Consider the following 16471-nt stretch of genomic DNA (forward strand, 5'->3'; position numbering starts at 1 on the left):
AGAAGGCAAGAAAACAGCTAGGAACAGTAAGTAATAGATGTTACATAAAAATCACGTGATTCAGTTTTATTTGGAATTTCGTAAAAAATGTCCGGGAATTCCCGTATACTTTATAAACGCAGATGAATTGAATGGCAAGTGGTCTGAGTTGTTCTATCCTGTTTGGAAGGGGTGGGGGAAAAAGGAGAATTAGGGTACGCATTTAAAAAAAAAGAAACTATGCATCTTATACACTCGTAGTAAGGTATGTTCAAGCATTTACCTGTAGGGATCTAAGAACAGGGCATTTCCTCCGCCGTCAATTACCCCTCAAACATTCCCCCCCCCCCCCCGACATTACCCCCGGAGTAATTACTCCATCCCTGTCAATTACCCATCCTGCCAATTACCCTCCGCCCAGTAGTACATTACCCCCCCCCCCTGGACGGATACAGATAAGGTTAGGTTTAGGTTTAGGTTTAGGTTTAGGTTTAGGGTTAGGGTTAGGGTTAGGGTCAAGGTTAGGCTAAAACTAATGTCTAGAGTTGGTTTTGATTTTGTGTTAAGTTTTAGGCTGAGGCGAATTCTTAGGTTTTAGTATATGTGTGTCTGTGTGTGTGTGTCTCTGTGTATGAGTGTGTCTGTCTCTGTGTGTGTGTGAGTGTGTCCGTCTCTCTCGCTATCTTTGTGTGTGTGTGTGGTGTTATATTCCATTTAAGGTTAGATTAATGTCAGAAAATGTGCCTAGTCTGAATTTACAGGGTAGTTTGTAGCAGGTGCTAATTCGTCTCCAATATACTTATGCTGTTTGAGGCGCCTCGTCAGAGGCGTAGCGACCCTTCCCGGCGCCCGGGGACAAAGTTTTCGATTTGCACCTCCCCCCTCAAGATTTCGATTTGCCCCCCCCCCCCTCAAACTTTAGATTTGCACCCCCCCCCCCCCCCTCAACATTTCGATTTGCACCCCCCCCCCCACCCCTCGCTACGCTACTGCGCCTCGTTCAAGTTAGAGTTTCTCAAGAAATGGTTTTAAACTGTGATAGTTTGCCTACAGTAGTTGAAAATGACTGCACCATAGCTCACTGCATGCTTTACCCTGGCCATTTTGCAATTTTTGATTACAATCCTATAGAAGCCTATGCCATGAATGTTTTCGCTAAAACATTGTTGAACGAATGCCTCCAGACAGGTTGAACACGCTTACGCCTTTTCTTAGAGATTAAAATAGAGACAAATTGAATTATTTAATATGTATTACTAGATGGAAGTAAAAAGCTTTAAAACTAAATATTGGACATACATTTCTAATTTATTTAAATTATGGACTTTACTCGTGAAATCTAGTTACACTTTTCACACGCAGCCACTCTCCAAAAGATTCCGCGCCATCTTGAATAGCATTATCCCAGTGGGTTACTATGAGTATACAATGTTCACTAAAACAAGTATTCCCAAAAAAATTTTTCTCATTAGCTTCACAGTATTATTATCTTCTCTGGTCCACTTGTTTGTGTAATTCAACACAAACAAGAATGTGTTAACCCCTTCGCTTGCTTTCATAACTTCACTGACATGATTTAAACACGCCTGTGCAGATTTCCGTAAATTACTTATATATCTTGCGTCACATGCGCCAGGTAGGTCGTACACCTTCAACTTGTAATTTTTAAACTCCCCAGTGTGAAATGTGGGTAGTCTGGATCCCACCTGCATGTACGATGATGGTTCAAACACGTCTCTTCCTAGTACAGTATTACCAGTGCTACTTTTCCCAAAGCCAGTTTTCCCGACAATAGCTATGTTTATTTCAAGTCATCTTGCTTGATTACTATGTACGGAATAAAAAAAAATATTCGTCAGAAGATAAAGGTGTTAATAGTAAACAAAATATGACGATTAACTAATTACAAGGTAGCCACCCCCTCCCCACTACCCCCACGACTATCAAGATAACCGAACTCCACTTTAAATAAAATACTTAAAAAAAACTTTTTAAAAAACCACGTTTTCTTGTGGACTAAAATTAAAAAGTAGAAAATAAATTTTCATAAATTTCATGACAATAAACGTGGGTACGTTCACCATCAAATTTCCCGACCCATCTGCCCGACCCACGTTTTTTGTCATCAAATGTATGAAAATTTATTTTCTACTTTTTAGTCCACAAGAAAAACGTGGTTTTTTAAAAAGTTTTTTAAGTATTTTATTTTCTCCTTTTTAGTCCGTTGCTACACATGAAAAACGTGGTTTTAAAAAAAAGTTTTTATATAGTTTATTTTCTACTTTATCTAATGACTTGATTAAGTATGACTTGACTAAGTGTTTATAAATACACGGACTAAAAATCTTGAGCGACCAGGATTCGAACCTGGGTTGTCGCGGCCACAACGCGAAGTACTTACCACTATACGATCACGGCCAGCGCGCTCACATCGATTGGGGCCGAAGTAACTGTGTCAATAGGCCTCCAGTCTTGTCGGTATCTTTAGAAATCATGTCCTCAATTTTATGGTCCTTGGGGCGTAATTAAATTAAGCTAATTACGGTCTCTAATTGCTAGTTTTTATGATTGCATCTGAAATTGTTAGGCGAAAGTAGCCTACATGTCAAATTTCAGATCTCTAGAGCAATCAGAAGTGGGCTAATTTTCGATGTCAATTTTAACAACAAACATCCAAACAAACAAACGCGAAGCTGAGTTAAGAAAAACGTGTTAAAATAAAATACTTAAAAAACTTTTTAAAAAACCACGTTTTTCTTGTGGACTAAAAAGTAGAAAATAACTATTTACATACATTTGATGACAAAAAAACGTGGGTACGTTCACCATCAAATTTCCCGACCCATCTGCCCGACCCACGTTTTTTGTCATCAAATGTATGTAAATAGTTATTTTCTACTTTTTAGTCCACAAGAAAAACGTGGTTTTTTAAAAAGTTTTTTAAGTATTTTATTTTCTCCTTTTTAGTCCGTTGCTACACATGAAAAACGTGGTTTTTAAAAAAAGTTTTTTATATAGTTTATTTTCTACTTTATCCAATGACTTGATTAAGTATGACTTGACTAAGTGTTTATAAATACACGGACTAAAAATCTTGAGCGACCAGGATTCGAACCTGGGTTGTCGCGGCCACAACGCGAAGTACTAACCACTATACGATCACGGCCAGCGCGCTCACATCGATTGGGGCCGAAGTAACTGTGTCAATAGGCCTTCAGTCTTGTCGGTATCTTTAGAAATCATGTCCTCAATTTTATGGTCCTTAGGGCGTAATTAAATTAAGCTAATTACGGTCTCTAATTGCTAGTTTTTATGATTGCATCTGAAATTGTTAGGCGAAAGTAGCCTGCATGCCAAATTTCAGATCTATAGAGCAATCAGAAGTGGGCTAATTTTCGATGTCAATTTTAACAACAAACACATCCACAAACGCGAAGCTGAGTTAATAAAAACGTGTTAATAATAATCATTAAAAAAGTTTTTAAAAACCCACGTTTTCTGATTGAACTAAAAAGTAGAAAATAAACGCTATACATCACAATAATGCAAGCGATCACTCTACTATAAGCGATGAAAAACGTGGGGCGCCGAAGTAAAAGTTATATTACTATTGATTAGATAATACTATTGACTTTTATTAGGGAGCTTGTAGAGAGTCAACAGTATTAGAAACTGTAAGAAAATCACGGCGCCCCACGTTTTTGATCGCTTATAGTAGAGTGATCGCTTGCATTATTGTGATGTATAGCGTTTATTTTCTACTTTTTAGTTCAATCAGAAAACGTGGGTTTTTTAAAACTTTTTTAATGATTATTATTTTCTACTTTTTAGTCTTTGTTTGTTTGCATTAAAATCTTGCTATCGATTTTATCTTTTCACTTTTTTTGGGTAAACGAAGACAACTCGTAAAAAGACAACTCGTAAAAAGACAACTCGTAAAAAGACAACTCGTAAAAAGACAACTCGTAAAAAACACGTTGTGTTAACACATAGATTTGAACCCGTGTCGAGTGGGATAGCAATCGTGTGCCCAACCACTCGACCATATCGTCTCCCCCAAACTGGCCTACCTCCTGTAAGTTTTAACTCGGTTCAAACTAAATTATCTGCCCCTAAGCCTGTGGGATCGTTCGCTTCACTGCGCGCGAGGTACGCGTCGCTCGTTTTTTTTTCTAATGGCTCGCAGAGGAGAATTATATATATAGATTATATAGCGGTCTAAAATGCTCAATAAAATGTTTCCATTGATCAATTTAGTAATAATAACAATTGAATATTCAATGGTCATCCAAAAGAAAGCTTCCCTGAAAATTTCAGCGCGCTAGCTAACTGGGAAGTGCCAGAAATTTCGATCGCAAGATTTGATTGGAAAGACAAACACAGAAACACAGACACAGAGAAAGCAAGTTAAAGAAAACGTGGGAAAAAAAAGGACCATATCCACCTAAGAAAAAATAAAGACGGAACAGGTAAAATAAATATCAGAAATTTGGTTAGGGGGTAGGGGTCGGCGTGGTCGAGTCGGGAATTGAAAATTTCTTACCTTAAATCATTTGCTTTCAGGCCTTTCCAGATAACTGAAATCTAAAGAAAATCAGCAAACGAATGTGCACTGTCTTTCTGTAAATGAACAAACTAAAGGTTGGCCTTTATATATTTAGTAAATTAACTAGATCTAGATGCTCTAATTATCTCGCCTTCATAATTTCGAAAAAAATAATGAGTAGAATAAAAAATATTTACCAGGTAAAGCAACCAAAAGTTTTGAACATACTTGTAAAGAAGGACGTTACCCCAGAGCACATCAGAGATTCAGCCAACAATTGAAGAGATAACTACTTAGATAAGACAAGTGTAACCAACACACGTGAAACGAGTGATAACATCTTTGGAGATTTTCTAGAAAAATGCAATGGGAGTTCCCGCATGATCTATAATTAAGCTTTTAATTAATTAATACGATTTCTCGTTCTTGTTGCTGAATACTCAGGTATTGAATTAATTTTTAAAAATTTGTCTTTGACTTTATACCTAGCGATCCATTGGGCAGATGAAGTAGGGTGCATACGTTTCTTGACCACGGTATAAGAAGAGGTGTGTGGTCAGCACTGTACCCAGCTGCCAATACTATCCACAATGTAAGTCAGGTACGCACAGTGGAGTAGCGAGGTCGGGTGTCACCCGGTGCGGCACTTAATGGTGTCACCCCCCCCAGAGGCATAGAGACCCTTCCCAGGGACAAACTTTCAAATTTTCGATTTGCACCCCCCCCCCCCTCAAACTTTCGATTTGCACCCCCCCCCTCGAGTTTTTCTCTCTATATTTTGCTATTTTTTGCCTTGGTGTCACCCCCCTAAATGGTGTCACCCGGTGCGGTCCGCACCCCCCGCCCCCCCTCGCTACGCCCCTGGGTACGCATCAGAGCTGGGTGGACTCAGAACCGAGATCCGAACTCGAGATCTTTGGGCTAGCAGCCATATGCTCTACCATTCGACCACGCCGTCGTCTTAATAATTTTGCCTAGCTTTTTACGCAGAAACGAAGCCTAGATCTATGCATTTCTAGTGTATGAACTAATAGCAAACCCATTTCAAGAATTTGAGCTAAAAAATTGATCTAAGGCTACAATTAAAAACACATAGCTTTTGAGTTTCTTTATTATTATTTTGTACATTTCTGCTGCTAAAATAGCTGAGTCAGGCAGGACTGCTTAATGCTCCTAAACCGTAAAATCCCGAATTCGTACCACCGGACAGATGAAGCTAGGGACAATAACCTATCAAAGATAGATAAACTACGAAATCAAAACGGATCGAAGAGTTAAGTCCCTTGGATTGCAAACTTTGTTTTTCACATCGTCGCCTCTTCAGACACAGATGATTCCAAGCGTTTAAGTAATGCCCTTTTTCTTAGACCCATTAGCTGCATTGAGAGAGGTGGGGGGGGAGGGTGGCTGATCCATGGACAACATCTGGTGCTTCTCATCTTGCTGCCTAAGCTTTGCGTTTTATTAATTAAGCGCGCAATGAACCAATCGTCTTTCAGAATATGGTGCTAATGCTATGTATTTACTTACGGGTTTTGAAAGTGTTTAGTGTAGGTTTACTCAGTGTGAAGTAGTTAAGGGAATAGTATGTTTCATGCTTTTATTACAACTAAAAGTAGTAAAACCTTCATAATAGCCGTGTTTATGTTCATTACAAATAATACATATGGCTCTAGAGACAATGGAATTTCGCTCCTGAAGATTAAGACGTATTTTCTTTCAGTGTTTTAGTGCAGGCTTTGCTGTAGCTGATCATGCCAATTTTAGAATGGCAACCTCTGCCACGGCTATTGTAAATCATTGTAGCTGGTACAACTGGCCCAGACCTTTTCCTTCTTATCAAATCTTGGGCAGGTGCTGTAGGATATTTATTTTTGTCTAAGCTCTAAGCAGCTGTTAGAGCAGGCAGACTATGGCAGATTAACACTTTACTATCTAGGTGGGGGGGGGTATCTGATCAGGGAAATGATGGTCCTTACCACCAACAGAAGCAATGCGTGGCATCATAGAAATAATATAACTTAGTAAACATGTACATTTATTTTACTACATATCCGCAATTTGTGAGCTTTGCTTTGTGTTTAGCCATTACACTAGTAGGGCCTATTCATTTAGGCCTACTAAAAAGTAGTTATTATTATATATGTAAAGAAAATAATTTATATTCTCCTTTTTGTGCATTATTACATATACACTTGTTTAAACGTTTTTATGAATTTTGTTCGTTAGTTTCGATCCTTGACAAATGATAAAAGACAGACAGAGGAATTAATTTAAATAAAAGCTTGTCACAAATCTGATCTTTTAAGGCATTAACTTCATACAAGCACACCAGATATTTTTATACAAGCACACCAGAAATTTCAAAAACAGTAACCTCTTTTAAAACAAATTTTCATTTTATTCTTTTAAGTGATTTGAAATTTTCTGAGAATTGTTATCACAAGTATTACTTGAAGCACCGTCAGTCATTTCAGTGTCACAATGTGCATCCTTGTCACTGGTGGGACTTTGAGGTTCTGCATTGTTCTGTGAGGCAGTCACGTTAGAGGACTGGTGGTGATGGGGGTCAGCTAGGTACTGACTGTCTGGCACACGACCATCTGGCGCATGACTGTCTGGCACAGTACTTGACAAATAACCATCTTTCAAATGACCATCTTTCAAATGACCATCTTTCAAATGACCATCTTTCAAATGACCATCTTTCAAATGACCATCTGTCAAATGACCATCTTTCAAATGACCATTTGTCAAATGACCATTTGTCAAATGACCATCTGTCAAATGACCATCTTTCAAATGACCATCTTTCAAATGACCATCTGTTAAATGACCAGCTAGTTTATGACCACCTGGTAAGTGACCCTTGTGTTTTTGTACAGGTGGCAGCTTCACAGGTTCAGCCTGTGTTCCAACAAACAGCAGTTCAGGGGTCAAAAGATCCAGGTTACTCTCAATGTTATCAATGATTGGATCTAAATGCCACTGCTGTCGCAGGAGCGCCCTCTGGAGGTCAAATGTCCCATACCTCAGACGCCGGATCCCGGTGCAGACAGCTGAAGTTTTTAATTTGATTGCCAAATCATGAATGAACTGTGTCAGGAATTCACAGCTTTCGTTAATGCTATGAATCTCTGGAACAAGTATTTTAAATATTAAAATGTTGACAAAACCAAAAATTCAAAATAGCCTATTTTTACTTAATTTTTAAAAGATAATTTAATGACAATATATTGGTAGGCTACTTATTCTTTGGTTATAACCATAAATGTATTAAGAAATTATTTTACCTATGAAAAAACAAATAGATTACTTAATGGTTAATTCAAATTATGAACAAAAGGATTACCAGATAGATGTGCAATGGTAAACTGCACGAAAATAGTGCGCAAGGGCTTTTTTGTTTTCTTAATTTACTCATTTATAGATTTAAGTAAAGAATAACCACATGTACTTTGCAGCATTATAAAACATTTTTCCATGAAATAAGACAACATTAAAGTGTATTAATATATTTAATTCGCTTTTTAATTATTTCAAACTTATACAAACATAGCAATTTCTGAAAGATTAACTTTTCAAGTTGCGCTGTTAATATAAGGGTTAGGGGGATTATAGTTATATCTCCAAATAATAACTTTGATACAGACCAACATGGATGGATTAGAATTACCTTACACAAATCAACAAATAACATCGAGAGTTGGAATCCATGAGGAAAGAAAGTGGGTAAGTTAAACTTTGATAAGATCAGTTGTCAGTGAAACAAAAGCAGCTGGAATGTTGTGGACCTAACTTGGGGGAATTGACCAGAACCAGGTACAATGAAAAGGTGTGGTTGTGTCACGGTGCTCTACATAGTACAAGGGATTTAGGGGAATGATGATGATGTATCAATTTCACAAATCTTCTTCTGCTTCTTCGTTCTTTATTTTTTTGTAGGAAGAGATTCCCTCCAACACAATTAAGTAGGCCCTATATGTGTCAACTGGTTATGCGCCATTAAGGCCATTGACTCAGATTTCAGCCTGCTTTTCTTTTTGGATTTGCTACCATAGCCTTTGTCCAACCAAGAACAAACTACAAGGCAGCAGTTGTTTGATTTTGGGGTTGTCTTTCGTAGAGCCTCATCTGCCTGAGGGTTCAAACTCGAGACTTTTTAGTTAGCAACCATGAGCTTTACTGACTCAACCATGCAGCAACCCCTAGTTTTAACCAAATGATTTTTTTTAAAAGGGAGACAATCCAAACTTACCAAGAGTGAAATCAGGGGGCTGGAAGTCAATGCATTTAATGCTATACAAGATGGGATGTGTGTCTCTTGTTGCTGGTCTAATGATACCTGTGGCAGCCATCTCATAGGCTTCTTGACTGTCAGGATTCACACCATGCAAGCTAAATGTGTACAAAAAAAGCAGTCATTATAGCTGCTAGAGGAACTAGCAAAATATATTTCCTAAAAATGAAAGTCATTATAGCTAGAGGAACTAGCGAAATATATTTCCTAAAAATAAAAGTCATTATAGCTAGAGAAACTAGAAAGCAAAATACATTTCCTAAAATAAAACATTCATTATAGCTAGAGAAACTAGAAATAAAAATACTTCTAATTCTCTGTTTAGTATTTGAACACTAAAGTATTTTAAGTAACCAAGTCCATAAAATGTCTCTGAGTCCACCCAGCTCTCATGGGTACCTGACTCACATAATGGGAAGAAAAGATGATGGACATAGTGCTGACTACACTATCACTATGCAAAGTTCAGAGAAACAGGTGAACTCTACTTCACTTCCCCCATAAGCCGTGGGGCACTTTATAACAAATTTTGACATAAGAGAATTCACAAATTCCAATGGGCTATTAAGCAAATATTTTTCTTTGCTTGTGAGAGGGAGTGAAATTAAGTCAGCATTTAAATGTGTATTGCGGGTAAAGTTATTTGGCAGCAGTAACAAGCACTTCACTGCTGATTTTTTTTTTAATTTGACATCAGTACTTTTAACACTAAGGTCTTCATTTGAAGATAAACATAATCTTGAAATGGGTTAGCATGGTTGAGCAGTACTGCATGTAATTAATAACTACAAGCACTGAGTTCAAATCCTTGGCACAGCTTTGATTTGTTTCAGTCCCAGTACAAAGACCATGCTACAACCCAGGACACAAGTAAATCTGAATTGGTAACATAGTAGAATAGTAGGTTGCTAGCCAGATAATGCCATCATTTACTAGAGCCATACATACATGGGCATCCCAACACTACCTTTAAAAATGTATATTTTACTGCTTGATTGTATTTTACCAACATTTAAGGGACCCCTGATAAATTAAATACTGTTGACTTACAAGTTATAAAGAAAATAGAACACAATTTTCATTTGGGTTTAAATTAAAAATAAATAATTAAAAATTTAACAATGTCACCAGCGCACAAACTTTTGACATAATTTAGACAGAGTCAACTCTTTCATGTGACAGCCAACTCTGATGGGTACCTAACTCACATTAAGAAACAAAGGCGGCTGGGCAGTTTTGATCACATGATCCCCAGCGGCCATTGAAAGAGCTGAACTCAACCTCATCTGCCCCATGTGTCTTAGGCAGTGGGAAAAGATAATGAACACCAGTAATACCTACTTGTACATTTGCCTTGTGTGGGCCCCCTCTTAGGCAGTGGGAAAAGATAATGAACACCAGCAATACCTACTTGTACATTTGCCTTGTGTGGGCCCCCTCTTAGGCAGCGGGAAAATATAATGAACACCAGCAATACCTACTTGTACATTTGCCTTGTGTGGGCACCTTGAGCTGCTGCACAAACTCTTTCAATCTTGCTTTTGTTGACATGCTCTGGTTAATTGAACAAACATACAATTTATCCCAGGTTAACACAACACACCATAGGGAAACAAGACAGGTGTAAAGTAAACGCATAAGCTATTCAAGCTCATAAAAAGTTCTATTTTTTCTAGCAATCAAACTATTTTTTTTTTGTTTAATTTTTAAATGAGAATTTTTTAAACAGCAATAAGAGACTGATATTCATAAAATTGTCATCAATTACAAGCAGAAATATGGTACATAATGCTCAAGTTATACTGATTCAATCTGTTTATACAATGGTTCTTAAACTGGGGTTCATTGAACCCCAGGGGTTTGGTAAGTCAGTCTCAGGGGTTCAGCGGAGGTCAAGACACACACCCGACTCATATGATGCACTATTCCATTTTGTCAGTGCGACAATAGAACTATTTTGAAGGGTTCAGTGAATGTGCATTTGAAACTGGTGGGGGATTGTACCTCCAAAAAGTTTAAGAACCACTGTTTTATTATATTAAATATATAAAAAGTACAAGTCGTATGAAAAATAACTTGTATTACAACATTCAATAGTTTAAGATAACTCTATGATCAATGCATTTTAAATGTTAAGCATAAATGTTTGGTATTAAAATTGAACTACACAACTTGAACTAGTCCTTTTATAGATAAACTTGACAGAACACAATATTGACATAAAAAGATAATATCAATGACTCACTATAACAACAGATATCAGATAAACTTGAATTGGATTTTGAAAGGAAAAGATAAAATCAATAACTCACTATAACTGCAGATATTAAACTTGAATAAAGTTTTAAAGGAAAAGATGAAATAAATATCTTACTATAACTACAGATATTAGATAAACTTGAATTGGATTTTAAAAGGAAAAGATGAAATCAATAACTCACTATAACTACAGATATTAAACTTGAATAGAGTTGTAAAAATAAAAAAAATAAAATCAATAACTTACTATAACTACAGGTATTAGATAAACTTGAAATTTTTTTTAAAGGAGTAGATGAAATCATTAACTTACTATAACTGGACCTTTCAAGGATGCGCCCCCTGGCAGAGAAGTTGTGTGTAGCCCAACCAAACCTGCCCTTCACATGATACACCTGAGGTAGAGCAAGATTCCATTGAAACAATGTTTGGTATGGCACACTCACTGACATTGTAGCAGTTAGCAGTTTAAAAACTCACCCTCAGATACTTGGCCATGGAAATGATGCTCAAACTGTCTTGACCAAATTTTCCAACACCTAAAACTATACATGGGAAAGAAGATATTTTAATGGAATATAACAACACATTTTTTTTGTTCAGTTTACTATATATATATATATATATATATATATATATATATGTATGTAAAAACCAGCATTCTACAGAATACCTAGGCAATCTATACAATGCCAAATATGGGTAGTCAACGTATAAAATACATCATATTCCTATCATATTTCAAACATTTCCTCATCATTCTATTTGTATTGAATACCAAATAACAAACATGGAGATTTTAAAATACGCTTTACTGCCAGAACATTCTGACATCTTTATCAGGGAGAGAGAGGGGTGGGGTTAGAGTTATTCAACTTATTCAATAACGGTAACAATAGCAGGCACGGAGGCCTTTTTTCCCATTGGCCATTTTAAAATATACAAAACAACTTAAGATTACTGTTAGGGTTTGGGTTAGAAAGAAAATAATGTGCAATTCAAAATCTCATTCCCGCCTTCTGTGCTGCAACAAACGGTAATTAATAACACCGCTGATTCCTTTGTTCTTCCAGTACAGAACTCCTGTTGTTCATTTGGTATTTTTTCTGTCATTTTTTAATTGTTTGGTACTAAAGACTTTTCCAATTTGGGCTTAGCAATAGGGCTGGTAAGTAGGTCAACAACCAGTTATATGGCTCATGCAGGTTTTATTGAGCCGTAGAACTGGTTTGTGACCTACTTACCAGCCCTATTCTTGTCATTCTTCATAATGCCTAGGCATTTAAGAGTAATGCCTTGGAAAAGTATATAACAATGCTAATATGTCATACCTTGAACGAAAATGACAGAGATTGTATAAATTACCTCGGTATTCTGTAGTATGCATGATTTTCATACATTGCCATAAACATATATAAACAAAGGAGTTATAAGTAGCTTTATCCCTACCTAATACACCAGAGGAGTGTAATGCCAGCCTATCAACATAATTGACAAATAAATCTGACTCTTCATATCTGTCACCCAAAACTGAAATGAAATAGTTTCAAAATCTGCACCAATAAACTTTACTTTCTTCAAACAGATTACAAATTAAGCATCATGAAAAAGTATATTCAAAATAATACATAGATAAAAATGGTAAAACTAAAAACCAATGAAACAAAAAATGAACTAACTAAAGTTTACTATAAATGATTTGTAAGTAAGGTTTGTAATGTAGTGTGTAGTTTACATCAGATATCTAATTTTAAACAAGACAACAAGTAACCCTTGGCTCATGCAAGTACTTGCACAAAGACAGTAACAGCTAAACTAAGGGTTGTAATGTATTTGTTTGAAAAGACCATTCTACTCAATTTTTACAGTGTTTTTTGTTCAGTGTTTTATTTTATGACAAGAAATGCTCACCCAGTCTATGCTCTGACCAATCTTGAATACCGCTTGGTTCTGTGTTCAATGACAAGGCACTCACGTTGCTTGTTGCCCTTATCTTCCTTTGACCCAGGGGTATTTCATGTTGATAGCATGGTAATTTATTCAGATCTGTAACGATTGTCAACAAGCTTTATTACAAATACTAAGAATATTTTGTTGGTAAAGTATGTAAAATGGGAAGGTGTGGCCTAGCAGTAGAGCGCTAGACTGCTAACCTGAAAGTCTCAAGTTTGAATCCAGGTTCAAGTCAGGAGAACTCCCCTGAATCCACCAAGCTCTGATGGGCATCTAGCTAATGTTAGGGAAAGTTAAGGTAGCTGACCACACAATCCATTCATGTGCTGAGATCACAAAAACAGGTGAACTCTACTTCACTTTCACAATGGACTGTCATGTTGGAAAAGGGAACTTTACTTTCAACATATGTAAGCAGAACCTACATCAACCTTTAAGCTATATTTGTGTTTGATGGATGTTGTTTAACAAAGCCTAATTCTCCAGGGAAAACAAGTGACTGCAAAAATTTTGTTTCAAGTATTAAAAATGATAACATGAGAGCATAAATAAAATGAAACTAACATTGAATTAAACTTAATTAAAGGATTATAGTTTAAAGATCAGCAATCCTATTCAACAAACATATGGTGAAGTTCTAGTTAAAGCATCATTTTTTTCTCTTGTAAAGAAAAAATATATTCTCTGGCTGGTACACTTATACAACATAAAGTTTCATTATGGGTACAGCATTAATTAATGGCAGGGTAGGATCAAATCCACCAAGTTTTCAAAGCCCAAGTCCATAGTTGATGAATAGTGAAAATAAAAAAGTTGAAGAAAGAAGAGCATGAAGCTGCAAACTTTATAATATGAACCCTGTTTATTCATTAAAAACAAATAATATTATAATATTTATTAAAACAAATAATAAGACTTATATATCATAAGACATAAATATAATATTTTATTTTAACCTTACTAAAAGTAAGTTTAAATCACAAACCTTTTGTAAGGTTGGTTTTGATTGCATTTACCACAAAGCGTGATGAAAGACCATCTGGTTTATAAACACACAGCACACCATTCAACAACTTGTATGCAGTGGGGGCCCAGTTGAAGCGTGACATTCTTCAACTATATTTCAATCTAAAGTGGGAAAAAAAGTTTTATTTTCTTGATTTTACAATAATCAACGCATATTTTTTATTAAAAAAAAACTGCATAAAATTAACTAGACCTATACAATTTATAAACTATCAAATTAATAAATGTGGTGGTCAGTTAAAAAAACCACCAATAAAAATTTAAAAGGAGGTCGAAGAGTATAGTCTAAGTTATTAAGAAATGTATTAGGTCTATTAGAAATGGACATGAATGAGTTGACGAGAATACTCCTCACATAGTTCTGCCATGTTGTTGACATTTTCTGTGATAAAAAATGTAAACAACCCAATTTGTTTTTTGGCTTTTAAAAAAATTGTTTAGTTACCAAAAACACTAACCACATCGGATGATTGGGTATACCGATGTATGATAATAGACTCTTACGGAAATATATGTGTTATGTTGCTATAGTATTGTAGTCTTGTCTAATTTAATGGATAGAAATTAGGGTTAGGTGTATGGTAGGACTAGGGTAGCGGTTAGGGTTAGTATTGACATTATGATTAGCAGGATATATATGTGTATTTTATTAACAAGTAACAGTTAGGGCTTTTTTCTAAAGGGCCTTTTGAATAATTTCAATACTATTCTCAGTTGGGTCTGTTAAGTTAAGCCCCCTATTTGGCTTAATTTATTTAATAGACGAATAGTCAGCTACTGACTATTACTTAAATTAAGTACTAGAACAAAGTGTTACAAAGTGTCTCTTTCCCAGTCGACTGAGAAAAGCAGTAATAGGGTTATTCACAATCACGACTGTTTTTGATACATTGAATGTTAAAAACACCAAACACAGCACGAAGCTGTTTGGTTGAGTGGACATGTATGTGCGTTGCTGACGTGCCGGATGTTGTTGGGCAAACCCATCAAATGCTTTCATAACTATTTCATTTGTTTAGGCCTTACCCCAATTTTATTTTTGGCCCTTGTTCATGAAAGGGTTACTTTTTTCGTTTGTGACGTGATTGCAGGCATATTTGCAGAAAGAAAAAAAAGACACATCCCTTACATTTTTTTATAAGAGAAAAATAAAACTTGGAAAAGTATGATTAACTGATTAAAAAGGACATGATATTTATTTTGCCTAATCTAATAATATTTTAATATTTATTCCATGTGAACTTAAACAATAAAATCACTGAAAATATCACTGCTCTCATAGTACTCTATAATAGTCTATTATAGGCAGGCATTGCCCAGTCACAATTAGGCCTAATGCTTTTGTTACTGTAAGATAATAGGACTAGATAAAGAGATAGGCCTATTATTTTATTCAAAGTCGTATTTTGCATAAACTGAGAAATGACAGCCAACTGGGAATAGATTTCTTTCTAGTTATATTTAGTATTATTTAGCAGTTAGCTATATGTCGTATGAGTTTGATTGAGATAGGGACTAGCTAGTAGATCTATCGACTATCGTCTATGATCATATTAGATCTACATACATTGACTTGTGAAGTCGATTGTCGGATTGTGGTGTAGTCACTGTACTACAGGTGTAACACTGACTCAGACTGACTGTAGTCAGTAGTCAGTGAAATAATAACTAGATCTAGATCTTCTACTACTATTAAATAAGTCTTTAAAACCTTACTTGATGTAGATCTAGATTCTAGATCTAGAAAATATATAAAGAATCAAGTTCAAGATTTATCAGTTCTGTAAAAAAAAGGTCACATTCATTTCATTCATTTACGGCTGTTATCATCATTTGCAATGGGGGCTGCCATCTTTTTATTCACAATTAATTGAAATATAATCCAAAAATGTATGGTCCATTCTGATAGATCAGTGGTCCTCAACAATTTAGATTAACGTACCGTTAAAGTGTAATTGCATTAATACGTTGAGACGATTTGTTATTCAAATCACACCAATATAGATCTATCCAATAAAAGAATAATGTTGGAACAATTTATTATTTAAATAACACCAATATAGGTATATCCAATAACAAAAATATCAATGTTATTCTGTGATAAATATCTTATCACTATCATGATGCCCATATTGTATATTAATTTTTATTATACATTTTAGATCAGTCTTGAGTATAAGTAGGCCCTTTGCAAAATATTATTAGTATGCTAATCATTCTTTTGTTGAGAATATCAAAATTAGAATTTGGTTGTAGGCCTATGTGTATTATAGTATAGTATTATTATTTTTTGCATTGATATTTTGACAGCAATGTGCTCCTTTATCAGGAGCAGGGGCGTAGCGAGGGGGGCGGGGGGTGCGGACCACACCGGGTGACACCATTTAGGGGGGGGGGGTGACACCAAG

General features: G+C 35.8%; 1 protein-coding gene across 1 annotated transcript; it reads right to left on the minus strand.

Annotated features, from left to right (window-relative positions):
- Positions 1-6915: 6915 nt before the first annotated feature.
- LOC131942489 (pseudouridylate synthase TRUB2, mitochondrial-like) lies at positions 6916-15921 on the minus strand. Its single transcript, XM_059302392.1, has 9 exons — positions 15780-15921; positions 14023-14165; positions 12996-13130; positions 12534-12614; positions 11565-11629; positions 11398-11479; positions 10307-10379; positions 8784-8923; positions 6916-7662 (listed from the first exon to the last, which is right to left on the minus strand). Exons 2-9 carry the CDS (start codon positions 14144-14146, stop codon positions 6926-6928), a joined length of 1437 nt encoding a protein of 478 aa, XP_059158375.1. The 5' UTR covers positions 14147-14165; positions 15780-15921; the 3' UTR covers positions 6916-6925.
- Positions 15922-16471: the final 550 nt, after the last annotated feature.

The sequence above is a fragment of the Physella acuta genome, unplaced genomic scaffold (genome assembly GCF_028476545.2).
Source record: "Physella acuta isolate Inbredline_101_S28 unplaced genomic scaffold, ASM2847654v3 ptg000409l, whole genome shotgun sequence".
Taxonomy (NCBI): Eukaryota; Metazoa; Mollusca; class Gastropoda; family Physidae; genus Physella; species Physella acuta.

Excerpts from the sequence above, each read along its gene's own strand:
- LOC131942489 (XM_059302392.1), bottom strand. The coding sequence starts at position 14,146 with ATGTCACGCTTCAACTGGGCCCCCACTGCATACAAGTTGTTGAATGGT. Across the intron at positions 11,630-12,533 it reads ACACTCCTCTGGTGTATTAG|TTTTAGGTGTTGGAAAATTT; the intron begins GTAGGGATAAAG and ends TCCCATGTATAG. Across the intron at positions 10,380-11,397 it reads CCTTGAAAGGTCCAGTTATA|AGCATGTCAACAAAAGCAAG; the intron begins GTAAGTTAATGA and ends TCAATTAACCAG.